The sequence below is a fragment of the Tetranychus urticae genome, chromosome 1 (assembly GCF_039701765.1).
Source record: "Tetranychus urticae isolate SD_2017Ah chromosome 1, NJAU_TeUrti_SD_1.0, whole genome shotgun sequence".
Taxonomy (NCBI): Eukaryota; Metazoa; Arthropoda; class Arachnida; order Trombidiformes; family Tetranychidae; genus Tetranychus; species Tetranychus urticae.
This window is the reverse complement of record NC_142958.1, coordinates 2,509,539-2,528,879: the sequence shown is the minus strand read 5'-3', so window position 1 is coordinate 2,528,879 and position 19,341 is coordinate 2,509,539. Positions and strand designations below refer to the sequence as shown.

Here is a 19,341-nt window from a genome sequence, read left to right as displayed (position 1 = left end):
TAATATCACAAAACTAAAGTCTATAAAAAGATACATTACAATAATGAACTTTTACCTCATCAGACATAAAATAATAATATTACGTCAGAACGTAGTCGCCAATCACTTGCCTCCATTACCCTTGCCTTTGTTCTTTGTTTCTTATCAGAGAAAGAAAATAAAAGAAAAGTAAAGAATTACTGTCGCCTTGCTGTCTACTACATTTTACAATACAATTTGATACTTTTTAACAACTCTTTCTTTTTTATGCCTTTGCCTTTACAGTTAATTTTGTTAAATTATTATAATTAGTTCTCCCGCTATTTCTCTTCTTATCTCTCCTTATCTCCCTCTGTATCTCTATCATTTATTTCCACGAGCTTTTACATGTATCTTTATTTCTTATTTAGCTGTCCATGTAACTTTTATTTTTTCATTTTCTCACCAATAATTTGTAGCGAGGTGGTCTGTCCGAGCCATTTTGTGTCCCATGATGAAATAGTTGAAATTATATCAAAGTTCAAACCGTTCTTTGCATCTCTTTTATTTATTTTGACTTCGCATTCCATTTTTTGACTTTATTTTGTTTGATACAAAAAATATATATTTTTTACCGAGTAATGGAAAGCTCTCGATATACAACTTTAACTCAACTTGGTGTTAATAATCATCTTGATTATTGTACTGATTATGTGACACAGTTTAATGGTGATTACCAAAATCGTACTACTTGGTATTCTCAACATATTGACCAATCTTATGTGCCATCGCCATTGCTATCATCTTCATCTCTCGTTGACCCGGTCAGTTATGATTACTCTGATCATCCTGTTAATTATGTAACTACTCCACTGCCTATTGAAGACTGCAATCAAGCCAGTAGCTCATCCAGTGGTCAATTTGCATGGGACAGTCCAATAAATTATCATCAACCAAGTTGTTGGAGCAGCTATGATTCTGACCAGATTGATCGGAAGCCGGTGATCCACCATTTAAACTCATTTTCAAGTGATTATGATGTCTCTACAGATCTTGTTAATCGACCAAGTGACCAACAAATGGAAAATGGTGCGGACGAGGATGAGGACGAAGATGATGATGAGGATGATGATGATGATGACGATTACGATGAACGTAAATTAGTTATAGATGGGTCGCAAAATAATGATAAATCTTATCATAATGCAATAACTGAAGGTAAGTGAAAAATTTAGTTTACTGCTCACTTTTAGATTGGAAACACTTTTTAAAGTCAGACTCATTATTTCTTATTTACATGTATTTTAGCTGAAAAGAATGAAGCAGCTTTAAAATTATGTCAAGTATGTGGCGACAAATCTACTGGACGTCATTATAACGCTTTCACATGCGAAGGTTGTAAAGGATTTTTCCGTCGATCGGTGATGAAAGGAATGAAATATGCATGCAAATCCAACAACAATGATTGTCTAGTAGATGCTAACAATCGACGTAAATGTTGTCGAGCTTGTCGATTGAGACGATGTCTTGCAATTGGTATGAACCCAGATATCTGTTTGAATAAGGCTAATGAAGATAGTCTTGAAAGAGCATCCAGAGCCAATAGCATGGAAAATATGTTCAACAAACTTGGGCAATATTTCAATGAACATTTAAATCCATTGCTGATAGATTATGGTGCTATAACTAACTGCCATGATTTTTGTGATCCATTTTATTTATCATATGTGGCATTTCATCTTAAAATATCCAACAAGCTCATCTATTTCGAGTCAAAGCTTCCTCCATTTGCTTCTTTACCGATCGACTCTCAATATTCTGGAGTTAAAGATGCTGCTCATCCAATTTTGATTTTATTTACTCTTTTGCATTTTGATACTGACTCTGCATCGCTTTTATGGCCAACTGGACAACAAATTACGGAAGATCATTTAAAAGGATCAGTATTTTCCAGTCTTCGTTTTCAACTATTCCAAACAGGTCGAGATCTAAAGCGTTTGAATTTGACTTTAGATGATATTCCATTGGTTATTTTATATCTTTTAACCATGAACTTTTCTCGAGAACAATTCGCTTCAAATATTATAAATAAGTGCAATCAAATTGGAAGCAGTAAATATCCTGAGATATGGGGCTCTTATCTCGATGTTTTACACAAGATTCAAATGTTGGTTGTCCATATAAAAACTGCACTCAACAATTTTGGACTAAACAGCCGAAATTTCATTAAAAGTATTGTTCATCACCAATATTAGCATTATATTTAACGACATTTAATAGATTGTTTTTAAAGTTTAAAATCATTAATAAAATTTCTTTCAATCTTTTTTACTCATAACATTCCTTGTTCTTCCATTATTATTTCTCAATTCTTGTTCCCAAGAATACAAACACGCTAACAAGGGAAAATTCATGATAAATGAAATAAATGAGCTGACAGAGCAGACAGAGGTGACAGAGCTGTTCGGTAAAATGTTAAGACTAACAAATTTTCTGTTCCATTTCCATTTCATTTTAAGTCCAACCAGACCTATTGCAATCACTGCGATCTGTGTTGATTCAAATTGTTTTGATTCTCGTAGAAGCATAAGATAAGGTAAGGCCATACAAGACTTTAATGTCCAATTGCATTCTAAACTAAATTAAACTTTCTTTTACTTTACATCAAGTACAATTGATCACAAGTTTGACAAATGTGCGCTATTAACTCACATCTAAGCTTGTCTAAGTGATCCAGATTCTTACGTTTATCTTGCCGCCGTTAACGCTTTAGCATCTTTAGCATTGGCAGGCACAGAGAGCTGTCTTTCTAATCTGATTGAGGCTTATCATGAATTGAGGTCAATTTTGGTCTTTTCTGAAAAACGCTCTCAGTTATTGCATTATCGAGATAGTCTGTGTTGTTGAATGTCTCCTCAAAACGGATTCCAGTTTAGATGTTAAAAGAGCTTGTCTTATGTTTGTGTATATCATGTTGAATGGTATTGATAATGCTGAGGTATTTTCATGGAGTAGTTGCAAACAAAGACTGGAAAATACTGATCCTTTTAAATTATCCTCCATTATTTGTAGTCCAGTTGGCCATAAAAGGGATGTAGAGTCAGTTTCAAAATGCAAAAGAGTAAGTCTGTTGAACATATTTTCCATGCTATTGGCTCTGGATGCTCTTTCAAGACTATCTTCATTAGCCTTATTCAAACAGATATCTGGGTTCATACCAATTGCAAGACATCGTCTCAATCGACAAGCTCGACAACATTTACGTCGATTGTATGCATCTACTAGACAATCATTGTTGTTGGATTTGCATGCATATTTCATTCCTTTCATCACCGATCGACGGAAAAATCCTTTACAACCTTCGCTTGTGAAAGCGTTATAATGACGTCCAGTAGATTTGTCACCACATACTTGACATAATTTCAAAGCTGCTTCATTCTTTTCAGCTGTAATACATGTAAATAAGAAATAATGAGTCTGACTTCCGACATCGGCTGTCGATCAATCTGCTCCAACAACTTGGTTGATGATAATTTATTGGACTGTCCCATGCAAATTGACCGCTTTTGAAGAAGCTGCCGGCTTGATATTAAAACAATGCCATCTATTGGTTGAGTATATTATCAGATATTTTATTTCATACCAAAGATCTATTCACTTTAAAGATATTTGTTTGTTTTCATTATTTCTTTGGCAATGAAAAATTTAAAATTTTTAATATTTGTGATTTTTGTTTAGTTACCTTTCGTTCAGTTGACCCTTGTCATGGAGGACAGCTTTCACCACGATCCTCATTTCAATCTCAAAAGTATTGAAGAGCGATTGGATCGCTTTGAAAGTAAATATAGAAAAAAAATTGAAGGTAAGTTTTATTAATCAATACATTCCATCTTATTAATTTTGCTTTTGTATATTTTCAGGTAATATAATTATTAGACTCCTGTCGTTTTGTGGAGAAAAAAATATGAATGCAAATGATACAAAGTCTGTTGCCAGGGACTTATCGTACATTTTAATTCAAAAAAATGGACTTATGAGTTTTATTCAAGCCACTTGTGATTTGGAAAACTCATCGGAAATAAAAACAACTTTTGATCAGCGTTTTCGTGCAATAAGTTTTATTATTGCTAACATGCCTGCTATTTGTTGTGACAAAGATGATTTTTATTCTAGTCTGTCTAGGCAAGTTATTTTGATATTAACTAAATTATCAAAAGGTGATGCTGACAAACAAACAATCAAATTAGCAAGCTACATATTTATCGCCCTTTACAACAAAAAACAATCACTGGGTAAAGCTAAACTCATAAAACCCATAACGGATGCAATTTGTTGTAAAGAAAGCTATTTAACACTGACGCAAAGCATAATTTGTATCCATCATCTTATCCTGAGTGATTTTGATAAAAATCAATTCATTCCTGTTTTCCCAAACATATTAGCTATCAACACAATTTTATATGAAACCGTGTCTCCGATTAAAAGGGCCGCTAAAGAAATTGTCATCGATATCCTCAAATATGTGGATCAGTCTACATACATATTGGCTACCTCTATATTCAATCTTCAAATTTCAATTAATTTATATTCAACTGGATTGGTTAAGATAGGAAACGAAGAAATGCTAACTGTTATTCCTAGCAACTTAAATTATGTATCTGTGGATGATGCCAAATTTTTGGATAAAACGGTTACTGCAATAACATCCATTCTCGATGACTTGGGTAATGAATTTAAATTGGACTTTTTTTTGATTTTGGTTGAAAAAGTGCATCTTTCGCATTTCAATCAAATGGTTTTATTTTCATTGGTGGATGCACTGCAAGAGCAAGTTTCAAACTGGATTCTAGATTATCCAAATAAAGCCATTCAATTTCTCACCAATACACTGCGAAGAATCACTTCGGAAAGCAACGATTCCATTCAATCTTTGATGGACCAAGAAGAAGAACAAATTTTAGAAAAATCTAAATTGTTGCAGATGGACTCACTTTCGATGTTGATACAAATTGTTTCGATTCTCGTGGAAGCAAAAGATAAGGTAAGCCATTTAAGACTTTGATGTTAAATGATGACTTTATGCTATTTTATGAAATTTTATGCTAAAGTATTATAAATTAAACTTTCTTTTGCTTTACAGTTAACCAGCGAAGAATTATTATCTCTCAAAACTTGCAATGTTTATTTGACAAAAGTGGTTGCTTCAGAACTCTTATCGAAATCGGAGCAGTTGAAAATTCAAAGCCTGGTCGATGAAATCAATCATCTACATGAAACCACAAAACACTCAAAAATTGACAACGAGGATAGATTCGCAGAAGCTGTACGTTGCCTCAATAGTAATTTTATGCCACAAAGAGCCCATGGTTTAGTAATTCTTCGTAATTTAATTGATGCACAGCATCAAAGTACAATTGATCACAAGTCTGAGCTTTTTACTCTCATCAAAGCTTGTCTAAGTGATCCAGATTCTTACGTTTATCTTGCCGCCGTTAACGCTTTAGCATCTTTAGCATTGGCACACACAGAGAGCTGTCTTCCTACTCTGATTGAGGCTTATCATGACAGGGACAGATCAGTTAGAGAAAGGGTTTCAGTTGGTGAATCTCTGGTCTGGGTCTGTAAATACTTAGGTAAGTTGAAATAATAATAATGCTTTCTAGCCAAAAATAATTTTAACTTTCATTATCTCTTAAATTTTTTCAGGTCAATTAGCTCATCATTACCATCGTCTAGTGGTAGACTGTTTTCTTACTGGATTAAAAGATGAAAACGAGTCCATCAGGGTTTCAAGTCTTTCCAATTTGGGTCAATTTTGCTCTTCCCTGAAAAACTCTCTCAGTTATTGCATTATCGAGATAGTCTGTGCTGTTGGATGTCTCCTCAAAACGGATTCCAGTTTAGATGTTAAAAGAGCTTGTCTTATGTTTGTGTATATCATGTTGAATGATATTGATAATGCTGAGGTATGCGCAACGGATTTTTCACAATTGAAACGTCAGCTAATTAATTATCTATTATTTGCTCTAATCCACAGGTTATTCTTGATCACCTCAAACAGATCTATCATATTATTAAATCAATCGACTCGAAAAGTCTGGGTGATGATATTATTCGAGTTCACGCACATCTAGCTTTGGAAGCCATTGATAATCTAATGAAAAAATTAATTAAACCTGAAAATGATCTCATAAGACCAATCAAAATGAATTGATCAGTACTTTTGTATTCTTTGTATATTCATTATGTATCATATCCATGTTTCAGTGGAGTACCAGATAATGTCAGTAGATTTTTCAATAGCCCGTAAACCCTTTGTTTTGATGTCCTTTGAAATTTTTGCACAATGTACGTATTTTTAATATACATTTATTCTATAGTTTGATTAAAAATTTGAAAAGTTTTAGACACAAAAGCTAAGCGCTAATCAAAAAATGCTTCAATGCTGATATTACTTTGAAATATAATGCTAATAGTGGTGATGAACAATACTTTTAATAAAATTTCGGCTGTTTAGTCCAAAATTGTTGAGTGCAGTTTTTATATGGACAACCAACATTTGAATCTTGTGTAAAACATTCTTACTCATAAAACCCATAACGGATGCAATTTATTGTAAAGAAAGCTATTTAACGCTGACCCAAAGCATTATTTGTATCCATCGGCTTATCGATTTGAGCGATTTTGATAAACATCCATTCATTCCTGTTTTCCCAAACATATTAGCTATCTATACTCTTTTATTTGAAACCGCGTCTCCGATTGCAAGCGCCGCTAAAGAAATTGCCATCGATATCCTTAAATATGTGGATCAGTCTAAATACATATTGGATGCCTCTTTATACAATCTTAAAAATTCAATTAATTTATATTCAACTGGATTGGTTAAGATAGGAGACGACGAAATGATAACTGTTATTCCTAACAGCAACTTAAATGATGTATCTATGGATGATGACAGAGTTCTAGATGTAATGGTTGCTACAATATCAGCCATTCTCGATGAGTTTCGTAATGAATATAAATTGGACATTTATTTGATTGGGTATGAGAAAGGGCATCTGCCTAGTTTAAATGCCTTGGTTTGCATTTCATTGGCGGATCCAATGAAACAGGAACTTTCATACCATATTTTAGCGCATCCAAGTAAAGCCATTCCATTTCTCACCAGTGTTCTTCGAAGAATCACTTCGGATAGCAGTGGTTCAATTCAATCTATGATGGAAACGAAGAATATGCAAGAAGAGATACAATCTGTGCAAGAGAATAAAATGCTGGATATAAAAACATTTTCGGGTTGGGTTCAAGTTGTTTTGAATCGCATCGCCGTAAAAGATAGGGTAAGCCATTTAAGACTTTAATGTTCATTTTATGATGAACTAAAAGTTTTCTTTTAGTTTCAGTTAACCGGTGAAGAATTATTATTACTCAAAATTTGCAAAGTTTATTTGACAAGAGTGGTTGCTTCAATACTCTTATCGAATTCGCAGCAGTTGAAAATTCAAAGACTGATCGGTAAAATCAATCATCTACATGAAACTACAAAACACTCAAAAATTGACAACGAGGATAGATTCGCAGAAGCTGTACACCGCCTCAAGAGTGAGTTTATGCCACAAAGAGCCCATGGTTTAGTAATTCTTCGTAATTTAATTGATGCACAGCATCAAAGTACAATTGATCACAAGTCTGAGATTTTTACTCTCATCAAAGCTTGTCTAAATGATCCAGATTCTTACGTTTATCTTGCCGCCGTTAACGCTTTAACATCTTTAGCATTGGTACACACAGAGAGCTGTCTTCCTACTCTGATTGAGGCTTATCATGACAGGGACAGATCAGTTAGAGAAAGGGTTTCAGTTGGTGAATCTCTGGTCTGGGTCTGTAAATACTTAAGTAAGTTGAAATAATAATAATTTGGTTAGAAAACCAAAAATAATTTTGACTTTCATTATCTCTTAAATTTCTTCAGGCCTATTAGCTCATCATTACCATCGTCTGGTGGTAGACTGTTTTCTTACTGGATTAAAAGATGAAAACGAGTCCATCAGGGTTTCAAGTCTTTCCAATTTGGGTCAATTTTGGTCTTTTCTGAAAAACGCTCTCAGTTATTGCATTATCGAGATAGTTTGTGCTGTTGAATGTCTCCTCAAAACGGATTCCAGTTTAGATGTTAAAAGAGCTTGTCTTATGTTTGTGTATATCATGTTGAATGGTATTGATAATGCTGAGGTATGTGCAACGGATTTTTCACGATTTAAACGTCAGCTAATTAATTATTAATTATTTTCTCTAATCCACAGATTATTCTTGACCACCTCAAACAGATCTATCATATTATTAAATCAATCGACTTCAAAAGTCTCGGTGATGAAATCATTCGAGTTCACGCACATCAGGTTTTAGAAGCCATTGATAATGTAATGAAAAAATTTATTACTGACACTATCAGTCTGAAAGTATCTGATATTCACCTGTAATTATGTAATATTTCATTAAAAAAATGAAATTTTCTAAAAGTAAACAAATTTGAATACAAATTCATTCTATAGTTTGATTAAAAATTTGAAAAATTTTGACCTAAAAGCCAAGCGCTAATCAAAAAACGCTTCAATGCTGACATTACTTTGAAATAAGGACTCTGTGTTTACCCTATCTCTATTAAAAGAAAGCATAAGGCGACAAGAAAGGTCTTTACATAGATATGGATTAATTGTGAATCTATGATTACTAGATTCATGCGATTTTGATCAATATCAATCAATAAATTCAACTTTAAAGCCGGTTTGTTCAAATAAGACAATTATTCTGTCGAAAACATCAAACCTACGTTTAAATTGTCGATGAAATAGCCTTAACTTAGCCAGTTAGCCTTTACCTGATCAATGAGTTGGACAATTGAGGCAGAAATATTTCAGCCTTGAAAAAAATTACCAATAATGAACTGATTTAATTACAAACTGTAGCAGCAAACAACTGTAGTGTTTTCAACATCCTCCATTTAAATTGTAATAGATCAGTGTGTTTCTTATTTCGTGTATTTGCCTTTTCAATTGTGGAAACGTTCATCTTCATGTCACTTTTCCATACACCATACAATGTAATAAACTAGATTTACTGTAATATTGTAAATGATTTTTTCGTATATAATAAATTAATGGTAAACCTTGATGAGTTTATCAACGTGATTAAATCAATACATTAAAAGGCTGAAAAGACTTAATTCCCAATTCACCAAAAAATCAACACCTAAATCACTGAGTTCACCCGTTCAGCCGTTAAGTCCAAAATTGTTAAGTGCAGTTTTTATATGGACAACCAACATTTGAATCTTGTGTAAAACATCGAGATAAGAGCCCCATATCTCAGGATATTTACTGCTTCCGATTTGATTGCACTTATTAATAATAGTTAAAGCGAATTGTTCTCGAGAAAAGTTCATGGTTAAAAGATATAAAATAACCAATGGAATATCATCTAAAGTCAGATTCAAACGCTTTAGATCTCGACCTGTTTGGAATAGTTGAAAACGAAGACTGGAAAATACTGATCCTTTTAAATGACCCTTCATTATTTATTGTTCAGTTGTTCATGCATATTTCATTCCTTTCATCAACGATCGACGGAAAAATCCTTTACAACCTTCTCATGTAAGTATTATAATGACGTCCAGTAGATTTGTCGCCACATACTTGACATTATTTCAAAGCTGCATCATTTTTTTCAGCTAAAATACATGTAAATAAAAAAAGCAATTTAAAATTACTTTAAAATGTGTTTCAAATATAAAAGTGAGCAGTAAAACTAAATTTTCATTTACCTTCAGTTAATGCATGATAATATTAATCATTATTTTCCATCTACGACTAATTTACGTTCATCGAAATCCTGATCATCATCTTCGTCTTCGTCCTCGTACTACTCATTTGCTATTTGTTGGTCACTTGGTCGATTAACAAGATCTGTAGAGACATCATAATCACTTGAAAATGAGTTTAAATGGTGGATCACCGGCTTCCGATCAATCTGGTCAGAATCATAGCTGCTCCAACAACTTGGTTGATGATAATTTATTGGACTGTCCCATGCAAATTGACCACTGGAGGAGCTACTGGCTTGATTGCAGTCTTCAATAGGCAGTGGAGTAGTTACATAATTAACAGGATGGTCAGAGTAATCATAACTGACCGAGTCAACAAGAGATGAAGATGATAGCAATGGCGATGGCACATAAGATTGGTCAATATGTTGAGAATACCAAGTAGATCGATTTTGGTAATCACCATTAAACTGTGTAACATAATCAGCACAATAATCAAGATGATTATTAACACCAAGTTGGGTTAAAGTTGTGTATCGAGAGCTTTCCATACTCGGTAAAAAATATATATTTTTTTGTATCAAACAAAATAAAGTCAAAAAATGGAATGCGAAGTCAAAATAAATAAAAGAGATGCAAAGAACGTTGTTTGAACTTTGATATAATTTCACCTATTTCATCATGGGACACAAAATGGCTCGGACAGACCACCCCTTACTGCCTCTTAGAAGTGTCAGTTAATATCACAAAACTAAAGTCTATAAAAAGATACATTACAATAGTGAACTTTTAACTCATCAGACATAAAATAATAATATTACGTCAGAACGTAGTCGCCAATCACTTGCCTCCATTACCCTTGCCTTTGTTCTTTGTTTCTTATCAGAGAAAGAAAATAAAAGAAAAGAAAAGAATTACTGTCGCCTTGCTGTCTACTACATTTTACAATACAATTTGATACTTTCAACAACTCTTGGCCTTTTACTCTTTGGTCGCAAGCCACCAGTCTTAAGCTGAAGTAGGGAAAGTGTTTTTGCTAGGAAAATAGACTCTACGGACGTTTCGCCTGACTTACCATTTCAAAGTATATTCTTCATTCTTTTATCTGCTAAGAACAAATTTTTAATATTTGTGACAATTTGTGAATCGCCTTTCGCTCAGTTGACCCTTGTCATGGAGGACAATAATCCTGATCCGCACTTCAATCTCAAAAGTATTGCAGAAAGATTGGATCGTATTGAAAAAGAAACAAGGCCGAACAAATGTGGAAAAAAAATAGAAGGTAAGTTTTATGATTCAACTTATTATTCAACATATTAACTTTTCATTTTTATATTTGCAGGTAATATAATTTTTAGACTCCTGTCGATTTTTAAAAACAACAAAGAAATGAATGATGAAGATTTTAAGTCTGTTGCCGAAGACTTATCATACGTTTTAATTCAAAAAAATGGACTTTTGAAATTTATCCAAGCCACCCGAGTCGACAGCTCATCAGAAATTGCAACAACTTTGCACCAACGTTTTCGTGGGTTAAGCTATATAATTACTAACATTCCTGCTATTTATTGTGATCCAGATGATTTTTATGGAAGTCTGTGTAAGCAAGTTATTTTGATATTATCAAAAGGTGATGCTGACAAACAAACATGGAAATTAGCAACTTACATATTTATCGCCCTTTATGAGAAAAACCAATCATTTGGTAAAGCCAAACTCATAAAACCCCTAACGGATGCAATTTGTTGTAAAGAAAGCTATTTAACGCTGACCCAAAGCATTATTTGTATCCATCGGCTTATCCTGAGCGATTTTGATAAAAATCAATTCATTCCTGTTTTCCCAAACATATTAGCTATCTATACAACTTTATATGGAATCGTGTCTCCGATTGCAAGCGCCGCTAAAGAAATTGTCATCAATATCCTTAAATATTTGGATCATTCTAAATACATATTGGATGCCTCTTTATACAATCTACAAATTTCAAGTAATTTATATTCAACTGGATTGATAAAGTACGATAACGAAGAAATGCTAACTGTTATTCCTAACAGCAACTTAAATGATGTATCTATGGATGATGACATAGTTATAGATAAAATGGTTACTGCAATATCATTCATTCTCGATGAGTTGGGTGTTGAATTTAAATTTGACTTTTTTTTGATTTTGTATGAGAAAGGGTATCTCCCGTATTTCAATACCTGTGTTTGCGCTTCATTGGCGGCGCCAATGCATGAGCAAATATCAAGCTTCATGATAAATCAAGTCATTCAATATCTCACCAGCAATCTTCGAAGGGTCACTTCGGATAGCAATGATTCAATTCAAGCTATGATGGAAACGAAGAATATGCAAGATGAGATACAATTTATGAAAGAGACTAAAATGCTGGATATGGAAAACTCGTGGATGTTGGTTCAACTTGTTTCGATTCGCATCGATGTAAAAGATGAGGTAAAGCCATTTAAGACTTTAATGTTCATTTTATGATAAACTAAAAGTTTTCTTTTAGTTTCAGTTAACCAGCGAAGAATTATTATTACTCAAAATTTGCAAAGTTTATTTGACAAAAGTGGTTACTTCAGAACTCTTATCGAATTCGCAGCGATTGGACATTCAAAGACTGATCGGTAAAATCAACCATCTACATGAAACTACAAAATACTCAAAAATTGACAACGAGGATAGATTCGCAGAAGCTGTACGCCGCCTCAAGAGTGAGTTTATGCCACAAAGAGCCCATGGTTTAGTAATTCTTCGTAATTTAATTGATGCACAGCATCAAAGTACAATTGATCACAAGTCTGAGCTAATTACTCTCATCAAAGCGTGTCTAAGTGATCCAGATTCTTACGTTTATGTTGCCGCCGTTAACGCTTTAGCATCTTTAGCATTGACACACACAGAGAGCTGTCTTCCTACTCTGATTGAGGCTTACCATGACAGAGACAGATCAGTTAGAGAAAGGGTTTCAGTTGGTGAATCTCTGGTCTGGGTCTGTAAATACTTAGGTAAGTTGAAATAATAACTTCTAACCAAAAATAATTTTGACTTTCATTATCTCTTAAATTTCTTCAGGCCTATTAGCTCATCATTACCATCGTCTAGTGGTAGACTGTTTTCTTACTGGATTAAAAGATGAAAACGAGTCCATCAGGGTTTCAAGTCTTTCCAATTTGGGTCAATTTTGGTCTTTTCTGAAAAACGCTCTCAGTTATTGCATTATCGAGATAGTCTGTGTTGTTGAATGTCTCCTCAAAACGGATTCCAGTTTAGATGTTAAAAGAGCTTGTCTTATGTTTGTGTATATCATGTTGAATGGTATTGATAATGTCGAGGTATGTGCAACAGATTTTTCACAATTGAAACGTCAGCTAATTAATTATCTATTATTTTCTCTAATCCACAGGTTATTCTTGACCACCTCAAACAGATCTATCATATTATTAAATCAATCGACTTCAAAGGTCTTGGTGATGAAATCAGTCGAGTTCGCGCACAGCAGGTTTTAAAAGCCATTGATAATGTAATGAAAAAATTAATCACTGACACTATCAGTCTGAAAGTATCTGATATTCACCTGTAATTATGTAATATTTCTTGATATTTCATAATAAATATGAAATTTTCTAAAAGTAAACAAATTTGAATACAAATTCATTCTATAGTTTGATTAAAAATTTGAAAAATTTTGACCAAAAAGCTAAGCGCTAGTCAAAAAACGCTTCAATGCCGACATTACTTTTAAATATGGACTCTGTGTTTACCCTATCTCTATTAAAAGAAAGCATAAGGCGACAAGAAAGGTCTTTACATAGATATGGATTAATTTTGAATTTATGATTACTAGATATATGCGATTCTTATTTCGTGTATTTGCCTTTTCAATTGTGGAAACGTTCATTTTTAACCCAATTATTGAATGCCGTTAATTTGTAGCAATTATCTTATTTAAATGATGAATCTGTTTAACAAATTATCATTTTAGAAACAAAAGAAAGTGTTTCCTTTTTTGAAAAACAAAACTGTAAACATTTGATGGTTTCAACCGCAAATTGAAACATTATTCATAGTTGTATGTACATGTTATTAATAGTAATTGGTTAACTACAATTAGTGCAAACTATTAGCTACACTTGAAACTGTTAGTAGATGGAAAGGCATCAATTTGACACTAATCATGATATTAGAGATGAAAATAATAAAATAATAATAGGAGTAGTAATGGAAAGATAGGCCTAAATGTAATATGCAGATAAATGGAGAAGCAGCAGTCCAACTGTTAAAGCACATGTTTTAATTTTGGCACCGTTAAACTTTCATTCACATTTAAATGCTATTACAACAATTATTGTAACAATAATAAGATCAAGTTAACCGTTTAAAGATGCTTAAGATGAGAGCGGGCCACACAAGTATACATTAGTGACAATTATTAGCTTAGTTTTAGCCATTTCAGGCCTAAGATGTTGCTGTTCTTGTTGTCTTTAACCATTAGTTAACCACTTTTTTAACAAAACAGAAACAACAATTTATTATTAACAACACAAATCATGACGATTATAATGAATTAATGATGAAACAATAAGAATAGATTGATAATGGTAAAGATGAAAGTTGTTATCCAAAAAAACTGGTGATCAGAGTAAAAACAAAAGCCAATCAAGTTGCCAGATTGTTTGCGGTCAGTTTAAAAATTATAAACTGTTTTTTTTGTGTGAATTTAATGAATTTTTCTTGAAAAATTAGTTAATTTAAGTGAGATAATGATAATTATAATCACAAACATATAAATAAATAAGCGTTTTATTTTTACCTTTTCATCTTCATTTCACTTTTTGTTAAGCCTAAACCATAATAAACTGGATTTACTGTAATATTGTAAATGATTTTTTTCGTATATAATAAATTAATGGTAAACCTTGATGAGTTTATCAACGTGATTAACAGAAATGAATACATTAAAAGGCTGAAAAGACTTAATTCCCAATTCACCAAAAAAATCAACACCTAAATCATTGAGTTCACCCAATTGTGTTAACCAAGTCAATGTGTATTTAAAAGAGCAACAATTTACATTTAAATGTACCGCTTGAACCAAAAGATTTGAACCCATTTAGAGGCAACGAGTAACAATTGATTCCTCTATTTTGTGACTTTATTATGTAAATGTTATTCACTTGGTCAAAGTAATTTACATCAACTAATCAACCCACAAGATTAAATGAATACCGGAGTAGAGATGAAATTGAATATCAAATGGTCAATTACCATACAGATTATCAAAAAGAGATACTTCACAATTACTTAATTCAATGGGAAAGTGCACAATTAATGTAAAACACAACCATATTAAAAGATGAACCGTAATTGACTTAGATTGAATGGTTATGGCAGCAGCTTGTATTTGAGCTAGATTAATATAAATTAATTTGGCTAATGTTGATTAAAATGTTTCTGATTGCATTTCCAGTGCCTTTAAAATCAGCTGAGATTTGGATGTAAGATCAACTCTGAGTTTCCCGGTTGGTGAAAGGTGAAATCAACATTCAAATAATAAAATATTAATGATTAAACAATGTCAACAATGAAAACTGGAAATGCTGAAAAACCAGAATCATAAGACTACTCTTAAAAGTCTAATATTAGTGTTGACCAAATTTAACAGCTTTTCAACAAGCCACTAATCATAATCAAGGAAATGCCATTTTAATATGTTAACCCCTACTGATTAATATTGGTTAACCTTTAAATCAATTACAATAAAGTTAGGTTCATTGGTTAAACATGAATGAAAAAGGTAAAGGCGATGTTTTTTGAGATGAAAAAACGCAATTCATTGAACAATCACTTACAGCCAACCCAAGCAAATTGATTAATATTAATGTCATTAGATTAGTAAAATCAAAATTAATATTTCCTTTGGATTTCCTGGTTTAATCATCAAACCAGTAAAATGTAAAGGTTGACAGTTAAGCTTATAAGCCTTAAGCCTTAACTCTACATCAATGGGTAATTTGGTTGAATATCAGATTTGCTTCATTCCTATTTTGTATCATCTTCATGTTAATCGTGTTAATCATGTAATATTGGATTGTAAATATGAAATAGTTTAAGCAAATTTGAATAGCAATTTAACCTTTAAATGGTTGAAATAAAGCAACATGAACAAAAAAAACTGGTAACTCTTTAACCCATTTTTAAACCAGAAAATGTATTCAACTTCATTTTGACATTTACAATACATTGCACTGTCAAATCAATAAGTATTATTACAAATGTTAATCATCAATCGTGTTTAAAGGTCATTTGATTGTCCGATAATCAAATGATCTAATTGTATGTTAACACAGTTTAGGCATAAAAAGATTCTTATAATTGACTGACGATTAAGCGTATGTTGATTAATGAGAAGCTTTCAACGGACTAACAATTTGTTCACAATCAAGTGTAACTCAATCATAATGAACCTTTTTTTGTGTTTTAAAAGATGATTTGAATCATCAAAATCTGGTTCAAAAAAAGTCTAATCATTCAATCACAGTTTAAAACGGGTTAATTGATTAAGGTCTCAAGTAACTTCATATTCATAAGTTGAAGACAACATAAATTGCTGTTGGACAATTGATCATTCAAAATGATTAAAACGTCCAGTTAATAAGCATACTGTTAGATGAGTAAAATATCACAAGACAATCAGTTTGGATGATTAAATTGTATCAAATTTTATTCAGTTTTCAGTGTAAACTGAAAATATTTTAGTTTCCATTTTTTTGGCTGACATTAGCTTTGGATACGTGCTTTGTAATTGTGATTAATTGTTGTGATCGCATTAAATAGCTTGAAACTTGAAACATTTAAATTGTTACAATAGCTTGCAATCAAAGTCACTAATGGTTGCTGACATTACCAGCTAATATTAAAATTGCCCTTCACTATTAACATTAACTTTCGCTATTGTTATTGTAAATTTATTGAAATATTTTTCAGTTAATCGTCCAGATTAATCTTAAAAATACCATTTTATACCTTTAAGGTATTAATTGGAGATTTTGTTAATACTTTTTTGTTCATAATAATCATCATCATTATAATTATCAGCAATATTTGGGTTCTCATCCATTTACCAAGTCGTTTGTTGTTCAATCCTTTAGATTCACATTTCCTTTTCCCTCTCGTTATTAACAATTATTATTAAATTAATAATAATTGTACACTCCTTTCATTATTGATTCACATCTACATCACATGGCAATTGAATAGTGTAATTGAACTGAGGCTGATTAAATTAGCTAATTTGGTTTTCTTCTTAATGATTATATCAACATTTCAAGTCTCTTGTCTTCTAGTCCTGATACTAGTCTTGCTGTTTATAATAATTTATCAATTTAAGCTTCCATTCTTGATTCCACTGATCATTATCATAATTGTGAGTTATACTTCAATTGATACAATTGAATCAGAGTCAGGTAAGTTGACCTGAATTTGAAGACAATACCAAGAAAAGCCAAAATTATCTTATGACCAAAAAGGCAACTTTAAATCTTTGTCAATCAATTATCCAAAGTGAATCACTTGAAAATCACAATCAATCCTTATTGCCAATTTAATGATAATGGTAAATTGGATTTAGATTTGGAATAGCGCTTTATATTTGATCATTCAACAGGATTGAAGACAATTGAGGTTATCACTGGGAATTAATCGATTCCAATACACGTTCAACCCAATTAATTAAGATGGCATGATTACTTTCTCCGCATTAACCAAATTTATCAACCAGATTTACAAGCCAATCAAAACATGGTCAACCCAAACCAAGTCCAGAAGCAAATGTCGAAAGCTGAAAAATAATAATGAAAAAAAAATTATAATTAAAATTGTGAACAGTTAATCGTTGTGATTATAAGTGATGATTAGCATGTTAATTAAAGATTATCAGATGTGAAAGTTAATCAACAAGAAAAGGGGAAAAGTTGAGAAAGAAAATAGATAATCATTATTTGGTTAAGAGAAAGGATTGAAGCTCGTGATTGATTTAATCATCATCGTCAACAATGTAATTAACAAAACAACATGAACACCGAAAAAGCCATTTTTTATACACAAACAAAAAGGTGTTCAGTGTTGCATTGTTGATTGTGTTTAAGAGTTAATCAAGTCAATATTTTAATATTAAACTGAAAGTGATGTAGTGATGATGAGTAATGAAGAAAACAAAAACAAAACAAATGAAAGCGAATGGCTGATGAATTGAATGTTGCTGATGATGATGGTAAAGATGATGCTGATGATGCTCATGTTTCATTTTAACAGCTACTGGTGATGAAAGTTAAATAAAGTTTCACGAAAATTAAACCTTAAAACTCGTGGATCCTATTTCTGAACATTATCATTTTTATTATTTCAACGTAATTTAGTTGTGTGTGTGTGTGTGTTGTGTATGGCTTGACTCAATGAATGCTAATAACTCAATTGGATATGAAAAAAAGTAAAGACGGCCACAATCATTAAGTTTACCTTTCATTTATTGAGCCATCAACATCAACATGTTTCGCATTTTGGGTTCCTCTTGATCCTGGTAAGAGATTCACTTTCATCTTGCACTTCCTCAACTCTTTTTTTGTCTTTATCTGTAATAATGATGATTAAAAAATTAACGTTAAAAACAATTAACAAAATCTTACCTTACCATTACTCTTACCTGATTAAATTAGTAAAAAAGGGCTTGGAAGTGTTATAGAAAGGAAAAGATATGATCCAATAAACAACGCCATGTATCTCTTGTTTATTAAGAGATCAACATTTTCTTGAATTGATATCATTACATTTAATTGTAATAATTGTTATAATTGTGATGTAGTCGATGAGATAATCGCTCCATTTGATCAATATCATGTTGAAGATAACAGGCAATTTGAAAGTATAGTTTACCAAAAGTAAAACGTGTTGAGGTTAACTCCTAACGTGTTACTGCAGCTCGGCTTCTATAAATCATTCCAAGAACCATACAACCCTTTTAACACACAATCTATTGATTTTTGATTAACATAGTTGTAAGTTGTTAACATTTATTGGGTATAATAATAATAAATCACGTATCAAGTTGAAACCATCAACATTATTTTCACTTTACCAAAAAAACTGAACTGACCAAAAGGGTAAAAGAAAGCTTCTTTGTTTTAAAATCATATGAACCAGCCGCTTAAATGTGCATCTTTAAGACACTTGGTGTCGCCATTTATTATGTTTTTAATTGTCACACCAGAAAAAACAAAATCATAAATTACTGATTAATTAGAAGAAGATTGAGAATTGTGCCTTCATGACTGAACATCGTTGAACTCGACATTGATGAATACAACCCTGAACCTTTCCAGCTGCTTTCGACTCGAAAAGCAGATTCGTAAAGATATTATAATCGAGTTAATTCAATTGGTCGATTGATCTATCCACTTTGGTATCTTGCATACTGTTGTGATGACTTTGAGATTCCTCAATTATGGAGATTTTTTGACTGGACAAGTCGATGTACGAATGTAATGGATGAATTCCTC

The 19,341-nt window shown here is 32.1% G+C and overlaps 4 protein-coding genes and 2 long non-coding RNA genes across 6 annotated transcripts; 4 read left to right on the top strand and 2 right to left on the bottom strand.

Annotated features, from left to right (window-relative positions):
• The first annotated feature begins 382 nt into the window (after positions 1-382).
• LOC107372002 (thyroid hormone receptor beta-like) lies at positions 383-2,296 on the top strand. The gene is made up of 2 exons (XM_089265999.1): positions 383-1,176; positions 1,267-2,296. The coding sequence occupies exons 1-2, from the start codon at positions 600-602 to the stop codon at positions 2,211-2,213; spliced, it is 1,524 nt and encodes a 507-aa protein (XP_089122125.1). The 5' UTR covers positions 383-599; the 3' UTR covers positions 2,214-2,296.
• Positions 2,297-3,593: 1,297 nt separating this feature from the next.
• LOC107366593 (uncharacterized) lies at positions 3,594-6,373 on the top strand. The gene is made up of 5 exons (XM_015934218.2): positions 3,594-3,820; positions 3,879-4,999; positions 5,099-5,591; positions 5,665-5,924; positions 5,996-6,373. Exons 1-5 carry the CDS (start codon positions 3,724-3,726, stop codon positions 6,170-6,172), a joined length of 2,148 nt encoding a protein of 715 aa, XP_015789704.2. The 5' UTR covers positions 3,594-3,723; the 3' UTR covers positions 6,173-6,373.
• A 174-nt stretch (positions 6,374-6,547) lies between these two features.
• LOC107366581 (transport and Golgi organization protein 6) lies at positions 6,548-8,486 on the top strand. Its single transcript, XM_025162634.2, has 4 exons — positions 6,548-7,298; positions 7,356-7,854; positions 7,931-8,190; positions 8,262-8,486. Exons 1-4 carry the CDS (start codon positions 6,864-6,866, stop codon positions 8,436-8,438), a joined length of 1,371 nt encoding a protein of 456 aa, XP_025018402.2. The 5' UTR covers positions 6,548-6,863; the 3' UTR covers positions 8,439-8,486.
• A 1,022-nt stretch (positions 8,487-9,508) lies between these two features.
• LOC149094366 (uncharacterized) lies at positions 9,509-9,919 on the bottom strand. The gene is made up of 2 exons (XR_016197822.1): positions 9,779-9,919; positions 9,509-9,685 (listed from the first exon to the last, which is right to left on the bottom strand). It is a non-coding gene; the product is annotated as an uncharacterized LOC149094366 (long non-coding RNA).
• Positions 9,920-10,319: 400 nt separating this feature from the next.
• Positions 10,320-13,444, top strand: LOC107366610 (uncharacterized). Its single transcript, XM_089265998.1, has 5 exons — positions 10,320-11,060; positions 11,121-12,238; positions 12,297-12,795; positions 12,863-13,122; positions 13,194-13,444. The coding sequence occupies exons 1-5, from the start codon at positions 10,952-10,954 to the stop codon at positions 13,368-13,370; spliced, it is 2,163 nt and encodes a 720-aa protein (XP_089122124.1). The 5' UTR covers positions 10,320-10,951; the 3' UTR covers positions 13,371-13,444.
• A 1,137-nt stretch (positions 13,445-14,581) lies between these two features.
• Positions 14,582-18,982, bottom strand: LOC107370510 (uncharacterized). Its single transcript, XR_001570650.3, has 3 exons — positions 18,489-18,982; positions 18,305-18,417; positions 14,582-17,627 (listed from the first exon to the last, which is right to left on the bottom strand). It is a non-coding gene; the product is annotated as an uncharacterized LOC107370510 (long non-coding RNA).
• Positions 18,983-19,341: the final 359 nt, after the last annotated feature.

Excerpts from the sequence above, each read along its gene's own strand:
- LOC107372002 (XM_089265999.1), top strand. The coding sequence starts at position 600 with ATGGAAAGCTCTCGATATACAACTTTAACTCAACTTGGTGTTAATAAT. Across the intron at positions 1,177-1,266 it reads TCATAATGCAATAACTGAAG|CTGAAAAGAATGAAGCAGCT; the intron begins GTAAGTGAAAAA and ends CATGTATTTTAG.
- LOC107366593 (XM_015934218.2), top strand. The coding sequence starts at position 3,724 with ATGGAGGACAGCTTTCACCACGATCCTCATTTCAATCTCAAAAGTATT. Across the intron at positions 5,000-5,098 it reads TCGTGGAAGCAAAAGATAAG|TTAACCAGCGAAGAATTATT; the intron begins GTAAGCCATTTA and ends TTTGCTTTACAG. Across the intron at positions 5,592-5,664 it reads CTGGGTCTGTAAATACTTAG|GTCAATTAGCTCATCATTAC; the intron begins GTAAGTTGAAAT and ends AAATTTTTTCAG.
- LOC107366581 (XM_025162634.2), top strand. The coding sequence starts at position 6,864 with ATGATAACTGTTATTCCTAACAGCAACTTAAATGATGTATCTATGGAT. Across the intron at positions 7,855-7,930 it reads CTGGGTCTGTAAATACTTAA|GCCTATTAGCTCATCATTAC; the intron begins GTAAGTTGAAAT and ends AAATTTCTTCAG. Across the intron at positions 8,191-8,261 it reads ATGGTATTGATAATGCTGAG|ATTATTCTTGACCACCTCAA; the intron begins GTATGTGCAACG and ends TCTAATCCACAG.
- LOC107366610 (XM_089265998.1), top strand. The coding sequence starts at position 10,952 with ATGGAGGACAATAATCCTGATCCGCACTTCAATCTCAAAAGTATTGCA. Across the intron at positions 11,061-11,120 it reads ATGTGGAAAAAAAATAGAAG|GTAATATAATTTTTAGACTC; the intron begins GTAAGTTTTATG and ends TTATATTTGCAG. Across the intron at positions 13,123-13,193 it reads ATGGTATTGATAATGTCGAG|GTTATTCTTGACCACCTCAA; the intron begins GTATGTGCAACA and ends TCTAATCCACAG.